Source organism: Monodelphis domestica, chromosome 2 (assembly GCF_027887165.1).
Source record: "Monodelphis domestica isolate mMonDom1 chromosome 2, mMonDom1.pri, whole genome shotgun sequence".
NCBI classification, from domain to species: domain Eukaryota; kingdom Metazoa; phylum Chordata; class Mammalia; order Didelphimorphia; family Didelphidae; genus Monodelphis; species Monodelphis domestica.
In genome coordinates, this window is record NC_077228.1 from 282,395,470 (window position 1) to 282,413,360 (window position 17,891).

The following is a 17,891-nucleotide window of genomic DNA, read 5'->3' on the forward strand; positions in this document are numbered from 1 at the left end:
CCGAGGGACTTATGAGAAAGAAGTTATCCACACCCAGAGAAAGAACTGTGAGAGTAAAAATGCAGAAGAAAACCATATGACATCACTTGTTTATATGGGTACAAGATTTGGGGTTGGGGTTTCAAAAGATTGCTCTATGCAAAAATGAATAATATGGAAATAGGTATCAAGTTATAACATTTGTATAATGCAGTGGAATTGCTTATCAGCTCTGGGAGCGGGAGAGAAAAGTGGGAGAGAAAAGGAATCGTGTAAACATAGGGAAATATTAAAAAAAAATAAAAAGAATTGGTTTTGTTTCATTTAGCCTGCTGCTTTTGCACATAGTAGGTTCTTAACTTCTTTTGGAGTTGGACTGAATTGGATAGGGATTTCTGGACCCATGGGTGGACTATATTTCTAACTACTTTTATTCTCAGCACTTGGACTCCTATCCTGCCACTTAGCATAGCAGATATTTTAAAATATTTTTCAGAAGAAATTGGTATGCAATTGAGAGGGCTCCTATCTCATGATTAATAACTACTTCCAAATGACTGTAGCCAGATTCATACCTCCTTCTTCCTATCCACCCATCTACTTCAACTCCATCTGGAGTTATAGAGCAACATAAAAAAGGCCTACATAGCCTGGGACAAAATATATAAAATTGATGAATTTTATCTTTAGTGCATTCTGCCCTTCTCAACTCCCTCTGCCCACTCCTGGCACTCCTTCATACTCCCCCTGGCACCTATTCTATATGCCCACTAAAGGGCATTTATTTCTCTTTGCTGTCCACAAATCCTGTCTTCTCCATGCCCTAAAACTCCACAAAGGGTCAAAGGACAGCTTGGCATCCCCCAATAGATGGACCATTTTCATTCTGATGAGGAATTCTAGCAAAGTGAAAAGCCACTCAGACCCCAAATCTCTAAGTAGAATTTCTGGCACCATGACAGATGCCTGAAGATATATGATATAGAGGATTACATATCTACATACACATATATACCTTAATATAGACATAGGTACCTATACATATATGTGTGTCTGTGTATATGTATGTATGTTTGTGTGTAGGGAGAGAGGGGCAGGTATAGAGTACAATGAATAGAGTGCCAATTCTGGAGCCAAGAAGATGAATCTTCCCAAGTTCAACTGTGACCTCAGACTAGCTATTTGGCCCTGGGCAAGCTACTTAATACCCTCTGCCTCAGTTTCCTCATCTGCAAAATGATAAGGAAATGGCAAACCACTCCAATATCTCCCAAGAAAACCCCAAATGGGATCATGAAAAGAACTGAAAACAACTGAACAATGACAAAATATGGAACATTGAGACCTTACCAGGCAGCTTCCTACTCTTCAGGTAGCCCTGATCCTTTGGCCCTATTATCAGGAACTATTTAAAAAAAAATAAACCCTTATACTCTGACTTAGTATCAATTCTAAGAGCAGGGAGGACTAGGCAATGGGGACTGATTAAGTGACTTGCCTAGAGTCATACAGCTAGGAAGTGTCTGAAGTCACATTTGAATCCAGATCTACCTGACTGCAGGCGTGGTGCTCTGTCCACTGTGCTACCTACCTGCTCTGAGAGGAAATCTTGCAGTGTTTGCTATGTTCTATGCTCTACCACTGAGTCATCTCTCTTCTGAGTGTTTGCCCCTACAGGTGTACATGTACACACATACATACACACACACACATACATGGAACAGGGAATTTAAGAAAGGTGTCTCACAGGACTCTGGGGGAGGAGTACCAAGAGCCCTGTCTCTTGAAAAGGCATTTGATCAAACTCCTTCCCACCAGCTTCCCACCAGGTACTCTATCTAGGCACTTCCTTGAGGCTGATTAGAGTTTATTGAGTTCACATTTGGATAATAAAATTGTAGCAGCCCTAGAATTGTGAAGGGTAATTCCTTTTAGACTTGTGTTTGATCTCCAGCACAGACACTGGTTAGTTATGCTATTCAAGGTAAACCATTTAACTAGGGCTCAAACATGAGTTTCCACTCAAAGTTCTGAGCTCCCACCTTTCATTTCCATGTCAAATAATAAGAAGTTCCTGTGCTACCTCCTTCACAGGATTTTTTGGGAGGAAAGAGTTTTTTGAATCAAAGGCCTGTAATGAAAGTTGTTAGTATCATTGCTATGGGTCAACAGTCATCTCTGGGCCTGAATTTTCCCTTTTCTGAAATGAGGGGATTTGAATAGATAATCAGCAAGAATTTATTAAGCCTCTACTATATGCCAGGCATTGTGCGAGGGACATACCCCCGTCAGGGAGCTTACATTCCAACAAGGAGGCAAGATCTCGAAAATCTAAATATTCTTTGGTTCTATGATATAAGGTAGACAGTTCCAGATCACAGGAATGACACTCCTAATGTGCATACTTTCATGGTGGAATTGAGGTGGGAAATGAATTTGGTGGGAACTGAAGGCCAGTTTGCACCTAAGTAGGTTGACTGGGAGTCTCTCCATCCTCAGCCTCTGAGGGGAAGACAACAGTTGCATATGTCACAGGCTTAGAACTGAAATGGACTTGGGGGTCTGATTTGGTTGTTGGGGGAGGTGGAGGTGGTGGTTTTCCTGATGGGGGACCTAGAGGCGGGTTGGTGTAAGTAGTGTCATCTAACGAGGGAGGAGTCCCCAGCTTCTCATAAGGCACATTGGATGGCTCTTCAGCAGGCATCCTGGTATCCTGCAATGGCAGTAGACAAATAGAAAAATGATGCAGTCTGGTGAAGAGAGTGAAAGGGTAATGCCCAGACTGGATCTGTATTAAAAATATAGAAGACCTCCATACCTAGGACTTTCTCTTGTCCTCTGTGATCAAATGAATAGCATATTACCCCTTCCAGGTCTTGGGAATAATCTTTTTAGGAGTAGGGCATGGGAATGGCAGAGGGTGCATAAGAGCTTTCTGGGAGGTGAGGGGGCAGAGAATGAATGGGAAAAGAGCAAATAACAATTGCTGCCTAGATCTATGGAGGAGTTGGCATGGGACCTGCATCTCAGGGCACTTCTTCACCTTCCTGGTCTCAGTGATGGGGCTATAGGGAGCAGCACATAGTGCTGTGACCACAGGGTCCTCTTACCCAGGCTGATGTTTCACTGCTTTGAGATGGCCCACAAATGTCCAGCTTGCCCCCTGGTAAGACAGAGAGTACATTCTTCTCTTGACCTTGGACCCTTAGCCCTTTTTATCATGCCCATTCAAAATCCCTCAAGCCCTGATCCCCTTACCTGACAAACTCTTTCTCAAAGTCTATGCCACTGACTATCCCATTTGGCTTTTCCCCATCTTCCCTAACTATCTTCAGATCCACCAACTGTTCTCTTTCAACTCTCCTCTCAGCCCCTCTTCCATCCCCCACCTATGACCTTCCCACCTCAACTTGCTGATCCACCCTTAGCCCTATCATCCCCCTCTCCATTTTGCTGCCCCTCTCCAAAGTCACATACATTGTGTGGATGGGGAAATAAAGGAAAAGCCCAGTGGGGTAGTTCTCTGGTGTGAAAGAGAGGAGCAAAGGCCAGCCCAGAAGCCTGGTCTATATTGCTCTGGGAGAGATGAACACTACAGTAGTAAGGTCAAAATGAAAAAGATGATGGCAGTCACTTACCCATCCTGCCAGCTATCACAGCCAATACCACAGCAGCCACGAGTAGCAGACCCAGAAGAAGCACAGAACCCCAGACCAGGGGAATGCTAAAGGACAAGAATGTTTGAAGTTCAGCCTTTAGCCTAAAGGTGTTAAGAGATGGCTGATGGTGAGTGGGAGCTCAGGGGAACCCTAGACCAGTAGAGATTTCTACAAACCAGTAGTCGGGGAATCCTCAGAAGGATGGCTCTTAGTAGCAGCTTAGAATTTAACAAAGAAATGGGTAAGAAGGAAGGCTGTGCGCCTAGGACACTCACAGGGTCTCTAGGATGAAGGGTTTGTGAGGCTTCTACTTTCCAGCTCCTACATACTTTGTGATCCAATGACATTGGTCTCTTTGCTGTTTCTCAAATAAGCTCCATCTCCCAACTCCTGGCATTTTCTCTGCTGGTTCCCTGTGCCTAGAATGTTTTTTCTTTATCTCAGCCTCTTGACCTCCCTGACATTTTTCAAGTCCTATCCCAAATGCCACTCCCCCCATCCCCCACCCCCGGGAAGCCTTTCCCCACCTCCTCTAACTCTAGTGGCTTCCTTCTATTGATTTTCTCTAATCAAGCCTGATATAGAGTTTCTGTATACAGTCGTTTGCATGTTGTGTCCGCCCCTTGGACTCCACAATAATAAGGACTGCCTTTATATTTTCAGCACTTAGGACAGAGCCTGGCACACAGGAGGAACTTTTCCAGTGTTTCCTGACTGAATGATTGACTTGATGGGTCATCTGCCTCAGTATGATCCACCAGATTTAGCCCTGGGGAGAGAACAGTGTCTTTTCCTGTTTTATTTGGTCCTTAGGAGGCAAGGGATACTGGAAGATCCGGCCCTTCCACACCCTTTACCACCCCAGTGTTTTAGCAAACTTGACTCCCTGGAGTCACTAGCTCAGATTGCGTATTGCATAGTCTGGGCATTTCAAACTAAAGACACCCTGAATGCAACTTGTTTGAACTCATTATCTTTCTATTCCCCTAGCCACCATATAATTCAAGCCCCTTTCACCTTTTGTTTAGGCGAGTCTAATCAGTGGTCTGCTGGTAAATATTTAACAACCAGTTCTCAAGAAAGAAAAATAGTTGGGAATGCCAGACTTTTAAGCTTAATCTGCATTATAACATTTTCTCCATTTTTAAAAAGTTTAGACAACCAGTACTGGATAGGATCCAAGCCTGGAGTCAGGAAGACTCTTCTTGAGTTCAAATTTAGCTTCCTATACTTTCTAGCTGTGTAACCCTGGGCAAGTCACTTAACTCTGCCTCAGTTTCCTTATCCTTAAAATGAGCTGAAGAAGGAAATGACCAACCACTCCAGTATCTTTGCCAAGGAAACCCCAAATGGAGTCATGAAATGTTGAACACAACTGAAATGACTGAACAGCAATAATAAAAAGACAACTAACTAAATAATAAAATAGAACGCGGATTTTTAGTATTTGGCAATTTCAAAGGCCCAGATGTTCACACTGAAAATCTAATAATTGATTCTCTCTGATTGTGGTGGCCTCCTAATTGGTCTCCTTACTTGGAATCTCTCATCACTCTAATTTCCTATACTTAGCTGCTAAAACATATTTCCTTAAGAGTAGATCCAACCATGCTACTCCCCTACTCTTCAGTGGCTCACTTCCTCTTGCCTCTCAGATAAAGTTTACACTTCCCTTTTAAAATCCTTCACAACCTAATTCCCACTCATTTTTTCAGTCTCATATATTATTATATTAAGTAGCTAGATGGTACAATGGGAGAAACAGTGACCTGGAGTCAGGAAGACCTGAGTTTTCTAATTCAGCCTCACACAATAGCAAGGCTCTGGGAAAACCACTTAACCACTCTTTGCCTCAGTTTCTTCTTCTGTAAAATGGTAATCATAATAGCACCTTCCTCATAGGATTGTTGTAAGTGCAGTTAAAATTGTAAAGTGCCTGACACATGGTAGGAAGTTTTTTGTATTATTGTACTAGTTTATTATTATTATAAATTACTCCCCTTTCCACTCTCTATTATTCAGCTCAAGGGGCTTTCTCCTCACAAACAATACTCCATCTCTCCTCTCTGTACCTTTGATTGGCTGTCTCCTCTGCCTGGAATGTCCTCTTTCCTTACAGAATCCCTCTCTTCCTTCAAGATGCAGTTCAAATACCACCTTTTATAGAGTCACCTTTTCTGATTCCCCCTCCTCATCCCCACCCTAGCTAGTATCTTAAATACCTTATATCGAACTACTATTAATTCTGGCTATACTTAAGTCTGTATATTTTATAATCAAATAGAATATGACCTCCAAAAGAACATAAATTCCTTGAGGGTACTGATTGTCGTATTTGTTGTCATTACATTCCCAGGATCTAGCCTGGTACAGAGTAGATACCTAAAAACAAGTTGTTGACTTGATTTGAACCAGGGTCTATACCACAGTGTCTGGCACACTGTTGATATTTTTCATAAATAATTGTTGACTGACTTGATTGATCTAGTACCTCCAGGCTTCTCGGTTGGGCTCCACAGGGCTGAAGCTCGGACTGCTTGTAGGATATTCCATAGGAGCTAAAGTCAAAGTTTCTTCCTTGTAATCTTCCTTCTCCTCCTCCTCCTCCACCACCACCTCCTCCTTTTCCTCCTCCTCTTCTTCCTGCCTTGACACTGAAGAGACAACCCCCCCCCAAAAAAAAGAGAGAAGGCCTTGATTAGCTAGTTAGAAGCATTCATTGTCTACAGGTAGAACCCTACAACCCAAACAGGCTTGAAGGGTCAATGGTGGGGAAATAAGGAGGTAGTGAGGCTGTAAATGAGAAGGTAGGGAATTCAGAGTTGAGGAGGTATTAGGGTTTAAGGTCAGAAGGTACAAAGCTATAACTAGCAGGTTTTGTGCTTGAGGTAAGATGCTCGAAACATTCTCAAATGAACTTTTTAAGGCCAATTGAGTAGGTAGAGAGAGATGCAGGTATGCAAGTGTCCATAGGATGCTGAGGATATATCAGGCTACTGAGGAAGACAGGATAGGCATGTGGGGTGGTAAAGAAGCCTAAACTCAAAATGTGCTGTATTCCTATTTTAATACATAATTACATTAACCAAATGCTAAGCTCAGTTTTTATACATTACGGTTGGATGGCAAATGGTACCAAAATACTTTAAATTATTGTGCTCTTAGGCAAAGCTCCAGTTGCCCCATCCCAAGTATGACTGTGATAAAATGGAAAAGATGTTGGACAGAGGTAGGCAGATGGAGAGATAGTAAATCCAGAGGTGAGGAAGCCAGAACAGTAGATGGGGATAGGTTGAGCAGGGCTGAATTATCCTTAGGTATGGTTGGCATTGTGTCTGATGAAAATAAAAGGTTTTTGGAAAAAATTACCATTTAAAATTTAATTGAATAAAAAGTGCAATTAAGGTTTCTCACTGAATATACTAAAGCTCTCATTAAATGTGTCTATGATTTCACTGAGGTTTTAAATGCCTACTAAGGAAATTTCCCCATCCATTGTTGTCATCATTATTTAGTTGTTTTCAGTCATGTCTGACAATTCATGACCCCATTTGGGATATTCTGAGCAAAGATACTGGGGGGGTTGCTGTTTTCTTCTCCAGCTCATTTTACAGATGAGGAAACCAAGGCAAACAGGGTTAAATGACTTGCCCAGAGCCATACAGCTAGTATGTGTCTGAGGTTGGATTTGAACTCAGGAAGGTGAGTCTGACCCCAGGCCTGGAACTCTTATCACTGTGCCACCTAGCAGCTTGTATACACACATACACACAGGGTAGCCTAAATTAGCTTCCAACATGAAGAGTAGAGATGGCTGGAAGTATTTTTACCTCTTAGCATACTGTGTTTATCCTTATAGACACACATAACGGATTCACACACACACACACACACACACACACACACAACTCAAAGAAGTTCAAAACACTTTAATCTAAGGGCCAGCCCTGTTTCTGCTCTGTGTGTTATAAGCTAATTGAGGTTACTATGGGCTGCTCTTCCTCTTATCTCCCATCTGTCCATCCCCCTACCCAGAGAGGTTCAGCCAGGTTTGGATTTATTTTATTGTTGGTTCAGGAAGAAAACTATTGGATGAAGAATCAGAGAAAACTCCCACTTTGTCACTTCCAGCCTATAGCCCTTCTCTGGCTCTCAGTTTCCTTATATGTAAAATGAGAAGTTGAATTCTGTTCTAAATCTATGATCCTCGCCCACAGTCCTGCTATCTCTTCCCAGAATCAGAAAAGAGACTGTGAACTAAGGGGAGGAGAGATGTGGTATCTTCAGGAGTCTGAGGACCCAAACCCTAGACTATTAAGGAAGAGAGATGGTTAGGGCAAGAATGGAAACTACACAATTTTTATTTTACAGTTGAAGAAACTAAGACCCAGAGAAAGGGAAATGGTTTGCTCTCCTGATTCCCTATAATATGTCAATATTTTTATGGTGTGGTTATATTTGTTTTAGGGGCAGCTGGATGGATAGGAGGTCAGTGGATAGCAAAACTGAATTCAAATCTGGCTTCAGATATTCACTATCTGTGAATGGTCCTGCGCAAGTTACTTAACCTCTGTTTGCTTTAATCCACTGGAGAAGGACATGGCCAGCCACTCCAATAACTTTACCAAGAAAAGCCCATGAATGGAATGGTCCATGGGTCACAGAGAGTCAGACACAACTGAACGACATAGTTATTTTACTTCTAAGAGCTTTTAAAAAATACAAGACATTCTCCCCATCCCCATAGCATTTGTTCTAGAGAACCCTGTGACTAAAACCAGTCCATCCATGGACCAGATTCTATAAAGAACTGCCCACTTTCTCTCCATCCTTCCTCTACAATAATATCTCTGTTCTAAGGATGGCAGATTTAGAGTTATAAAATATCTCAGAGAGAGGCAGCTATATAGTATGGTGAAGAGAGCACCAGGTCTGAAGATGGGTTCAAATCTGGCCTCAAATATTTCCTAGCTGTGTGATACTGAGCAAGTCATAGCTTCAATTGCCTACCCCTTACCATTTTTCTTTTCTGCCTTGGAATTAATACTCAGTATCAAGTCTAATACAAAGAGTAAAAGGATTTTTTTAAACCTTACTTCTGTCTTGGAATAAATACTAGGTATTGGTTCCAAGGCAGAAGAGTGGTAAGGACTAGGTAATGGGAGTTAAGTGACTTGTCCAGTGTCACACAATTATTAAGTGTCTGAGGTCATATTTGAACCTAGGACCTCCTGTCTCTGGGCCTTGCTCTCAACCCACTGAGCCACCTAGATGTCCCTGGGATTTTTTTAAAAAAAGAATACCACCTCAGAGTCTAGTTAGTTCAATCCTCTCACTTTTCATGTGAGGAAACAGAGCCCTAGGATGGTTAAGGTGCCTTGGGATTTTAACTCAAGTCCTCCAGCTCTTGAACCATTGCCATTTCCATTGTATCAAACTGTCTTTTGAGGGTCCTAGATTTAATTGGGTGCTAATAATCTGGATATTTTCCATTTAGCAAAAAGGGCAGCAAAGAAGATCTGAAAAATCTGCAAGAACAGTAATATGAGCTCAAAGCATTCTGACGTTTTTCTTTTCTTTCTAATCCTAAAGTTTCAATCAACCTGTTTCTCTTTCTCCACTTTCATGGATTCCACACTCATTATCCTACATCCTCTCTCTCAGGCTCCTAAATTCTATTTAGCTCCAATCCTATAAAATACATCACATTTGTTTCCAATGAAATGAACCTACCCAATAGTAGCCTAAACTCCAGACCCCATCTACCTGGTTGTTGACCAATCATGATTCTGCCATTAAAGTGTATGTGCGATTTCAACATTTCCTGACCATAGGATAGACACTTCTTTAGCAGGTCCCAATGACAACTGATTGAAATGCATTTAAGGATTTACAAATTAGACATTTTCTAAACTGCTGAATTCATCATGACCTGCATATATACGTGTAGGTCCTACTGGTTTACACTGAAATCCATTTCCAAAAGGTAAAATTATATAATTTCAACAAATAAAAAACAATGAAAACTAGTGTTTCAAGCTTGACCCTAAAGAAGAGCTAAAAAAAATCACATCCTTTCTTTCTTTGAAGAGGTGGGAGACTTACATTGTTGTTCAGGCTTTCACGTCTAAATTTTTGTGTCCAAATTTGGGATTTTCTTGGCAAAGATATTGGAGGGGTTTGCCATTTCTTTTTCCACTCATTTTACAGATGAGGAACCGAGGCAAACAGGGAGTAATGACTTTCCCAGAGTCACACATCTACGAAGTATCCAAGGCCAAATTTGAACTCATGAAGATGAGTCTTCCTGATTTCACACTGATGTTTCATCTATTGCTCTACTTAACTGTCCTATTGATGTGGACTACTGAAAATACTGTCAGACATGGCTGAAGTGGTCGTCGGTTTTGCTGATTTATGCTATTTATCTTTATTTTTCTTTGTCATTTGGACACAAAAAATTAGGATCTAATATTTATCCTGTGTTATCAATAAAAATAACATAGAGGATAGGGACTTGACCTATGAAATCACTGGAAAAGGGAGTTCCCATCCTCTACCAATGAAGGTAGAGAAACTGCAATTTTATAACTTAGCCTCTTTTTGACTCAGTTTCCTCAAATATAAAATGGGGATAATAACAGCAATGAACTCTCTGAGTTATAAAGATTATCTGAGAGAATATTTGTAAAGCTCTTCACACTGTGCCTAGTATATAGTAGGGACCTCATAAATGTTTGTTCCTTTCCCTTATAGTTTTGTGGAACAAACAGAAATGGGGAGCATTAATCTACTCATTAGGATTATCTTAGGCAGCATATTAACTTAGTTTTAAAATGAAACATTATCTATTTTTATTGTATTTTTATTTATTTTCTTAAATACTTCCCAATTACATTTTAACGTGGTTTGGGTGGTACTCTTGCAGCCACCATGTTTGATACCTCTGGCCTATAGCACTGAGAGATTTGACTTGCCCAGAAGTCATACAGTCAGCATATGTCAGAGGTAAGACTTGAACTTAGTTCTTCCTACTTTCCAAAACAGTTTTCTATCAAAACCACTATCAAGACTAGCTAAGATTTTTTTTAAATTAAAAGATGGTTTGGGGGATCAAGAGTTAAAGGGATTTTAGAAGTTATGTAATCGAACCCTATCTCTCTATTTTGCAAATAAGGACACTGAGCGCTAGAAAAGTAAAATAACTTAAAGGCAGTAAATAGAGTAAGAATTTGGCAGCTAGATGGTGCAATGAATCGAATTCTGGACTGGGAGTCCGAAAGACTCCTCTTCCCGAATTCAAATCCAGCCTCAGACTATGTGATCTTCGACAAATCTCGTCACCCTGTGGGCCTCAATTTCCTCAACTGTAAAATGAGCTGGAGAAAGAAATGGCAAATCACTCCAGCATCTTTGCCAGGAAAACTAAAAATTGAGTCATAAAAAGCCAAATGGCGGGAAAGCAACTGAACAAAAAGGATTTAAACCTAGGTCATCTAATTCCATTTTAGATGCTCAGTATACTATGTAATGTTGCTTTCTTATTTTTTTTTTAAACCCATACCTTCCATCTTGGAATCAGTACTGTATATTGGTTCCAAGGCAGAAGAGTGGTAAGGGCTAGGCAATGGGGGTCAAGTGACTTGCCCAGGGTCACACAGATAGGAACCCAGGACCTCCCACTTCTAGTCCTGGCTCTCAATCCACTGAGCCACCTAGTTGCCCCCTGTCTTACTCATTTAAAAAAAGACAAGTTGTACTATGTTGAAAATATTGATTGAAGAGAAGGATATGAAGAGGGTGGGGGATAGGAGAGAAAAGCACATTGTCTTGTGTCCAGATGACTAGGAAACCAGCAAAGAGTTAGGGATGGAAGGGCTATTATTGGAAGATAGACAACTTATCTTGGCTTCACCACCCAGGGTGGCTTCCTCCCCCCTGGAGAGACAGGAAAGGATATTAATGTCTTCTTTCCATAGTTTGCTATTGGGAGGCACCCTCAGGGAGGGACTTGAGTAGGATCCAAGAGTCCTGGTTACTTACTGAACTTGAGTTTCTACCTGATACTCACCTGGAAGGAATACTTTCAGAATGAACTTTTGTATGACCTGGGGTCCAGTGGCTGTATCCACCATGCAGTTATACTCTCCAGCATCCTCCAGCTGCACATCATCCATCACCACTTCGAGTAAGCCTTCACCAAGGTCCGTGAGGTGGGCTTTCCCACTACCTGGGGCTCTCCTGTCCACAACAGAAGTGATAATAGAACGGCACCCTGTGGGCAAGATTCGACACCACACCTTCCGGGCCCGGATATCTTTTGGTTCATAGCGGCACTGTAGGGATATTGAGCTACCGGCTATGGTCTCCAGCACTTCGTGGACACCTTCGACAATGCAACCTGAGGAAGAAAGAGGACATGGTGTAGTAGGTGGTACTGACAGGTACTATGGTAATAGGAGAATATAAAACACTGGTCTATCCTTCCCTCTCTGACTAGGGATATTGACTGGGTTGTAGGCTATATAGCTGGGAGGTGTCCTTAGAGATATCTAAGGCAAGAATTCTGGGTGTGGGTGTGTACATTATTGGATCCCTTCTCAGAATGTTTTTAAAATTTTTAATTATTTTTAAAATAATGTTTTAATTTTTTAAATGCATAAAATAAAATACAGAGGATCACAAAGGAAATCAATTAAAACAAAGAGGTAATTTTCTTCCTGTCCAATTTCATGGACAACATAAAATCTGCTCATAGATTCCAGGTTTAGAACCACTGAGCTAAGGAAATGAAGGGAAGGAGAGGGCTGCCTAGGTCATCAGTATGCCAAGCAGACTCAAGAAGGTGTCAGAGTGCTCAGGACTTAGAAGGCAGCTCCCTTTAAGTCTTACCTGTAATACCCAGGAGAAGGAACAAGAGTGGGAGGAAGCCCATAGTGGGACAAGCTGGAGGTTCCACTGTCCAAGGAGCAGCACAGCTCAGAGACTCAGTCTGGAATGATAAGGGCCCTCCCAGATGCAGGAAATGCTTTCTCAGGATATAGTCACATGGGTCTCTCAGTAACCCAAGTAGGGATGGCTCTGTAGAATATGGCAAAGGGGGTGAAAAAGCAAGAGGCTGATAGGCATTTCCATTGAGTTGAGATGGGGCAGAAGTGGAGAAGGTGCCATATTGAATCAGTTGCCAACTCACATTAATTCTACCTCCAAAACATTTCTGAGATGACACTAGGTCCAGACTATTACAGAAGCCCCCCAACTGGTCTTTCAGCATCTAGTATCGCCAATCCTTCCTGTCAAATTCATGTTCTTAAAGCCCAAGTCTGACTGTGTTGCTCCCTTATTTAAGAAGCCCAAGAGGCTCCCTATTATTCTAGGATCAAACAGAAACTCCTCCATTTGGCATTTAAAGCTCTTCATAATCTAGCTCCAATCTACCCTTCTAGGCTATTGGTTGCACATTGCTCTCCTTCAGGTAGTTAGGTCTGGGGTCAGGAAGACCTGAGTTCAAATTTGACCTCAGACACTTAAGCTGTTTGACTGGACAAATCATTTTACCTACCAAATCATTTGCCATAATCCACCGGAGAAGGAAATTGTAAGAAATGGCAAGAAAAACCGGTCCACAGAGTCACAAAGAGTTGAGACATGACTAAATAACAATTACTTTCCATGTTCCAAACAAATTGGCCCAACTGCTCTTCCTATACTATATCACATTTCATTTCTGACCTTGGTGATTGCATATCCTATGGCAGAAATTCATTTTTCATCTCCAACTTTTGGAACTGTTATTGCTCTTCAAAATTTAGCTCAAGGGTCCCCTTCTCCATGAGGTCTTCTTGATTTCCATCTCCTAATTATTGTGGCCCCACACTCCACATCCAATCCTCCCTACAGCCAAACGGAAGTTTCTTAAGAACTCTCGACTACCTAGCTTTTGTCTTTGGACCTCCATGTTGAGTGAAGCATAGTATAGGAATAATAATTGCTTTTTTGGTTGATTGAGAATTCTTCTAAGCACAGATCTTTCTGGAATGATGAAAAAATCCTAAAATAGCAGGGTTAAAGTATTAAAGATAATGTAATGCAACCCCTCCTCCAGTTACACACACACACACACACACACACACACACACACACACACACACACACACACCTCAGAGAGGGGAAAGGACTGAATCAAAGTTGGTCCCTTCAGTGAATTAGTGGCAAAACTGAGATAAGAACCCAAATCTTCTGACCCTTCACCCTCACTCGATTTTAATAGTCTTTACTTTTAAATTTTTCTTTACTTTTTTTTTTTAGTATTCTTTACTATTGCCCAGACATAGGGACAGGATCTCTGGGAAATCCTGGCACACTATCAAGCTGGATCCTGGTCAAGTAAGTGAAGAGAAGCTTTTTGGCAACTTGAGAATGGAAGAAGAGGGAAATAGACTCTTTGGGGTCTTGGAATCACAGATTTCTAAAATATCAGCACATTAGGGACCACATCCAAACTCTTGGTTTTACAGAGGATGAAACTTAGACAAAGAAAGGAGATATCATTTGTTTCTCACCATTGAAACTAGTTAGAGTTAGCTAAGCAATATAGTGGACAGACTTTCCAGGAAGGCCAGGATTCAAATCTAGCTTATCATCCTAGTAGCTAACATTTATATAGCCCCTACTATATGTCAGGCACTGTGCTAAGTGCTTTATGTATTATCTTTCATCCTCACTATTATTTTCCCTATTTTATAGAAGAGGATGAAAAAATCTGAGGGATGCCAAAGCCCAGTGACTTTTCCAGGGAAACACAGCTGGTAAATGTAGTCAGGCTATATTTTGACTCAGGTATTCCTGACTTCAGGCCCAGAACTTTAGCTCGATGACTAAGCTGTCTTGCCTCAGTCTGCCTCAGTTTTCTCAACTATAAAATGGAGATAACCATAGCACCTATCTCCCAGGTTGCTGTGGGAATCAATGAGATATTTATAAAACAAGTGGTACAATGTCTGGCACATAATAGGTACTTAATAAATGTTTATTTTCTTCTTTCATTGAGTGATCTCTCACTATATATATATATACATATATGTATATATATATATAATTTATATAACATTTATTATGTACCAGGTGTTGTGCTACAATTCCTTACAATTATTATCTCATTTTATTCTCATAATAATTTTGGGAGTTAGGTGCTATTATTATTCTTATTTTGTAGATTAAGATAATAAGGTAAATAGAGTTGAAATGACTGGCCCAGGGCCATATAGCTAGAACATGTTTGAAGCCATATTTGAACTTCAGTTTTCCTGACTCCATGCCTTAATGCCCTATCCATTGTGCCACACTTCCTTACCCTTGGTACAAAGTTTGCTGCACCTCACTGCCTCTTAAATATAGATTCAGTAATGGATATGAATGTATTTCCACACCACTTCACAAGAGGCCCTCCAAGACTATTCTGGGCTTAAGGAAATCTGTGAATCTGATTAAACTCAAAACCACAGTTCATGAGCCCCCACCAATGTGTTTATTTTTTTTTTAGTATGCCAGCGGATGCAATGAATTCAAATAAAAGGAGTTTAGTGAAATAGTATATTAAGAAATATAGCAATAAAACATTTCCTCTGTGATACTGGGGCACACATTCTCATCATGAGTAGCAGACAAAGCACATTAGAAAAGCACACATGTAAGAAGGGACAATTTATGCATATAACATTATTGTCTTTGTGGTGGATTGTTTCCAAAAGCTTTCTCATGGTCATTGCTCAGTGTTGTTGTGCTGGCCCCATGGTTACCCCAAGTGTAGTTTTTTTGGACATGAAGACATTCTGCTTCCAGCCAGAATCTTTATCTCAAACATTATTACTCTTCCAAATCACGGAAAAACAAACTTTCCTATCACAGTTTTAAATTAAAACACTGAAACTTTTTGCTAAAGTTCTTTTAGAAGGCAGATCCCTAGCACTTTCAGTAGTGGAACTAGGGAGAAACTATCAGTGACTCATTTCCTGTAAGGGGAGTTCTATTTCTTAGAGCTTTGAATAGATTGCAGATTTCCTCTTCAGAAAGAGAATTCTCCTCAGGCACTAGGCTCTCTAGAACACAGAACCAGAACTGTGGACCTAACTACTATCTTCAGGTTAAAGTATATTTCCCCCACCACACACACACACTTTTATTTCCTAGACACTAAGAGCAATGCTCCTTTCAGAAGTCTCATTCCGACTTAGGGTCAGTAAGTCCATATAATTCCTTATTTCATTTTTTTTAAACATTATTTGGTCATTTTCAAATGTTATTCATTAGGAACAAAGATCACTTTTTTTTCCTCTCCCCCTCTCCCCACCCCTCCCATTGGTGATGCGTGATTCCTCTGGGTATCATCTGCATCCTCAATGGAGCCCATTTCCATGCTAATGGTTTCCCTAGTAGGGTGTTCATTCAGTCTCTCCTGGATCATATCCCCTCCACCCCTGTAGTCAAGCTGTTGTCCTTCCTCAGTGTTTTTACTCCCACTGTTTGTCCTCTGCTTGTGGGTAGTGTTTTTTTTTCTCTCCTTGATCTCTGCAGGTTGTTCAGGGACATTGCATTGAGACTAATGGAGAAGTCCATTACTTTCCATTGTACCACAGTGTATCAGTCTCTGTGTACCATTTTGTTTTTAATGGGAATCATGACCTCCCAAATTCATTAGTCTATTAGTAAAGATTTTCTTCAGAGGTTTATGGGTCTGAATGTATTTTTATCATCAGTCTCCAAAGAGTCTACCATGTAGAAATTCTGTGCCTCCTTCACTTCCCACTTTTCCAGCCCCTGTCTCTGTGTTTTCTTATCCTATTAGAATGCAAGCTTCTTGAGGTCAGGGACAATCTGGTTTCCTTTTATTTGTTACCTCTGCATAGTTCATAGTAAGTTTTTAATCTATCTATCTGTCTGTCTCTCTATCTGTCACGCAAATTAATCTTGGCAAGTATAAATCTCAGTTCACAAGTTAAGGCTACTATTTCTTTCCTCTACCAATAAGCTTTCCTAGTCTTTCCTATATAAAGATAGACAGACGGACAGACAGACAGACAGACAGATAGACTGATAGATCCATCAAGGAGTTCCCTTTACAAATTGGGAGATAAATGGAATATTTCCTTTTTGGTTCAAATAGCAAGTGAGTTTTGCTAGAATTTAAAGTGCATAAAGAGTATTATGAGACTTCTGTTAAGATGAGTAGTTATGTCTTGGACCAGCTTCCCATCATCAGCTCAAACAAAAAAGTAAGAAAAGTTCCATTGTATAAAAGAACAGAAAAGAATAGAGGAAAGGAAAAAAATCTTCACAAGAAAAATTTCATTGGGAAAAAAAATAGAGAAACTAAAGATTTCAGTAATCATAAAAAAGGCCACAATAGAAAAATGGGATAAATGAAATGAAGGAAAATTTCTAGGAATAATGCAGTAGTAGTAAATCCCCAGATAATCAGAGAAATGCAAAAAGAAAATAATTTTAAGTTACTACTTTATGCCCACTGTAATGCCAAAAAAATAGATAAATAAAAGATAAAATCTAGTGTTGGATCATATCTTTTGAGGTAGTGATTCCCATGCTAGGAGTCTGTTATTTTTTAATGTGTTTTCAAACTAAATGAATTTTTTAAATACTCCTAAAAAGACATATCTGTTCTTGTTTGCCTCCACTTTACTGTCACTCGTTTTCTTCTGGCATAATAGATGGGATCAAGATGTTGGAGGGGATAGAGCATTGGGCCTAGGATCAGGAAGACTCATGTTCCTGAGTTCAAATCTGACTTCAGACTTAATAGCTATGTGTAAGAATAATTTTAGTGTTTTGTCTTAAATCTAGATTTAAATGGTCACCAGGAATGATTCCCAAATAATAAAATACCCAAGTCAGCTGGGAATTATGGATACTTAATATAGAGAGAAGGAATTAAGGAAACAAGAGAGAATTAATTTAAACTTCTCCAGCTATGGCTGAGCCAGGCAGTGGCTAAAGGCCTTGGCCAAAGTGGCCTTCCTGAGCCTAAGTGAAAGGGAGTCAATCTTATCACTCTGAGACCGACCATCTCCAAGGAAGCTCCAGTCCTCCACTGAACTCAATCTCCTGAACTGAGTTCAGAATAATCTCTTGAACTGACTTTTAGCCTTCTTTTAAGAGAATTTTCTCTTATGTCACCTCCCCTAAATTTTACATCTACCAATCACAGTAGATGCTTTTTTCCAGGACTGCCCATTCTTA

The 17,891-nt window shown here is 40.5% G+C and overlaps 1 protein-coding gene across 1 annotated transcript; it reads right to left on the reverse strand.

Annotated features, from left to right (window-relative positions):
- Positions 1–1,829: 1,829 nt before the first annotated feature.
- Positions 1,830–12,646, reverse strand: TREML1 (triggering receptor expressed on myeloid cells like 1). Its single transcript, XM_007483848.3, has 6 exons — positions 12,531–12,646; positions 11,710–12,039; positions 6,130–6,292; positions 3,618–3,703; positions 3,090–3,142; positions 1,830–2,692 (listed from the first exon to the last, which is right to left on the reverse strand). The coding sequence occupies exons 1-6, from the start codon at positions 12,571–12,573 to the stop codon at positions 2,444–2,446; spliced, it is 924 nt and encodes a 307-aa protein (XP_007483910.1). The 5' UTR covers positions 12,574–12,646; the 3' UTR covers positions 1,830–2,443.
- Between the last annotated feature and the right edge of the window lie 5,245 nt (positions 12,647–17,891).

What these genes read in the sequence shown, in the direction of transcription:
- TREML1 (XM_007483848.3), bottom strand. Translation starts at nt 12,573, where the DNA reads ATGGGCTTCCTCCCACTCTTGTTCCTTCTCCTGGGTATTACAG. An exon ending in CCTTCTCCTGGGTATTACAG is followed by an intron (nt 12,040 to 12,530) that starts GTAAGACTTAAA and finishes TTTCTTCCTCAG; the next exon opens with GTTGCATTGTCGAAGGTGTC. An exon ending in GCAGTGAAACATCAGCCTGG is followed by an intron (nt 2,693 to 3,089) that starts GTAAGAGGACCC and finishes CTGCCATTGCAG; the next exon opens with GATACCAGGATGCCTGCTGA.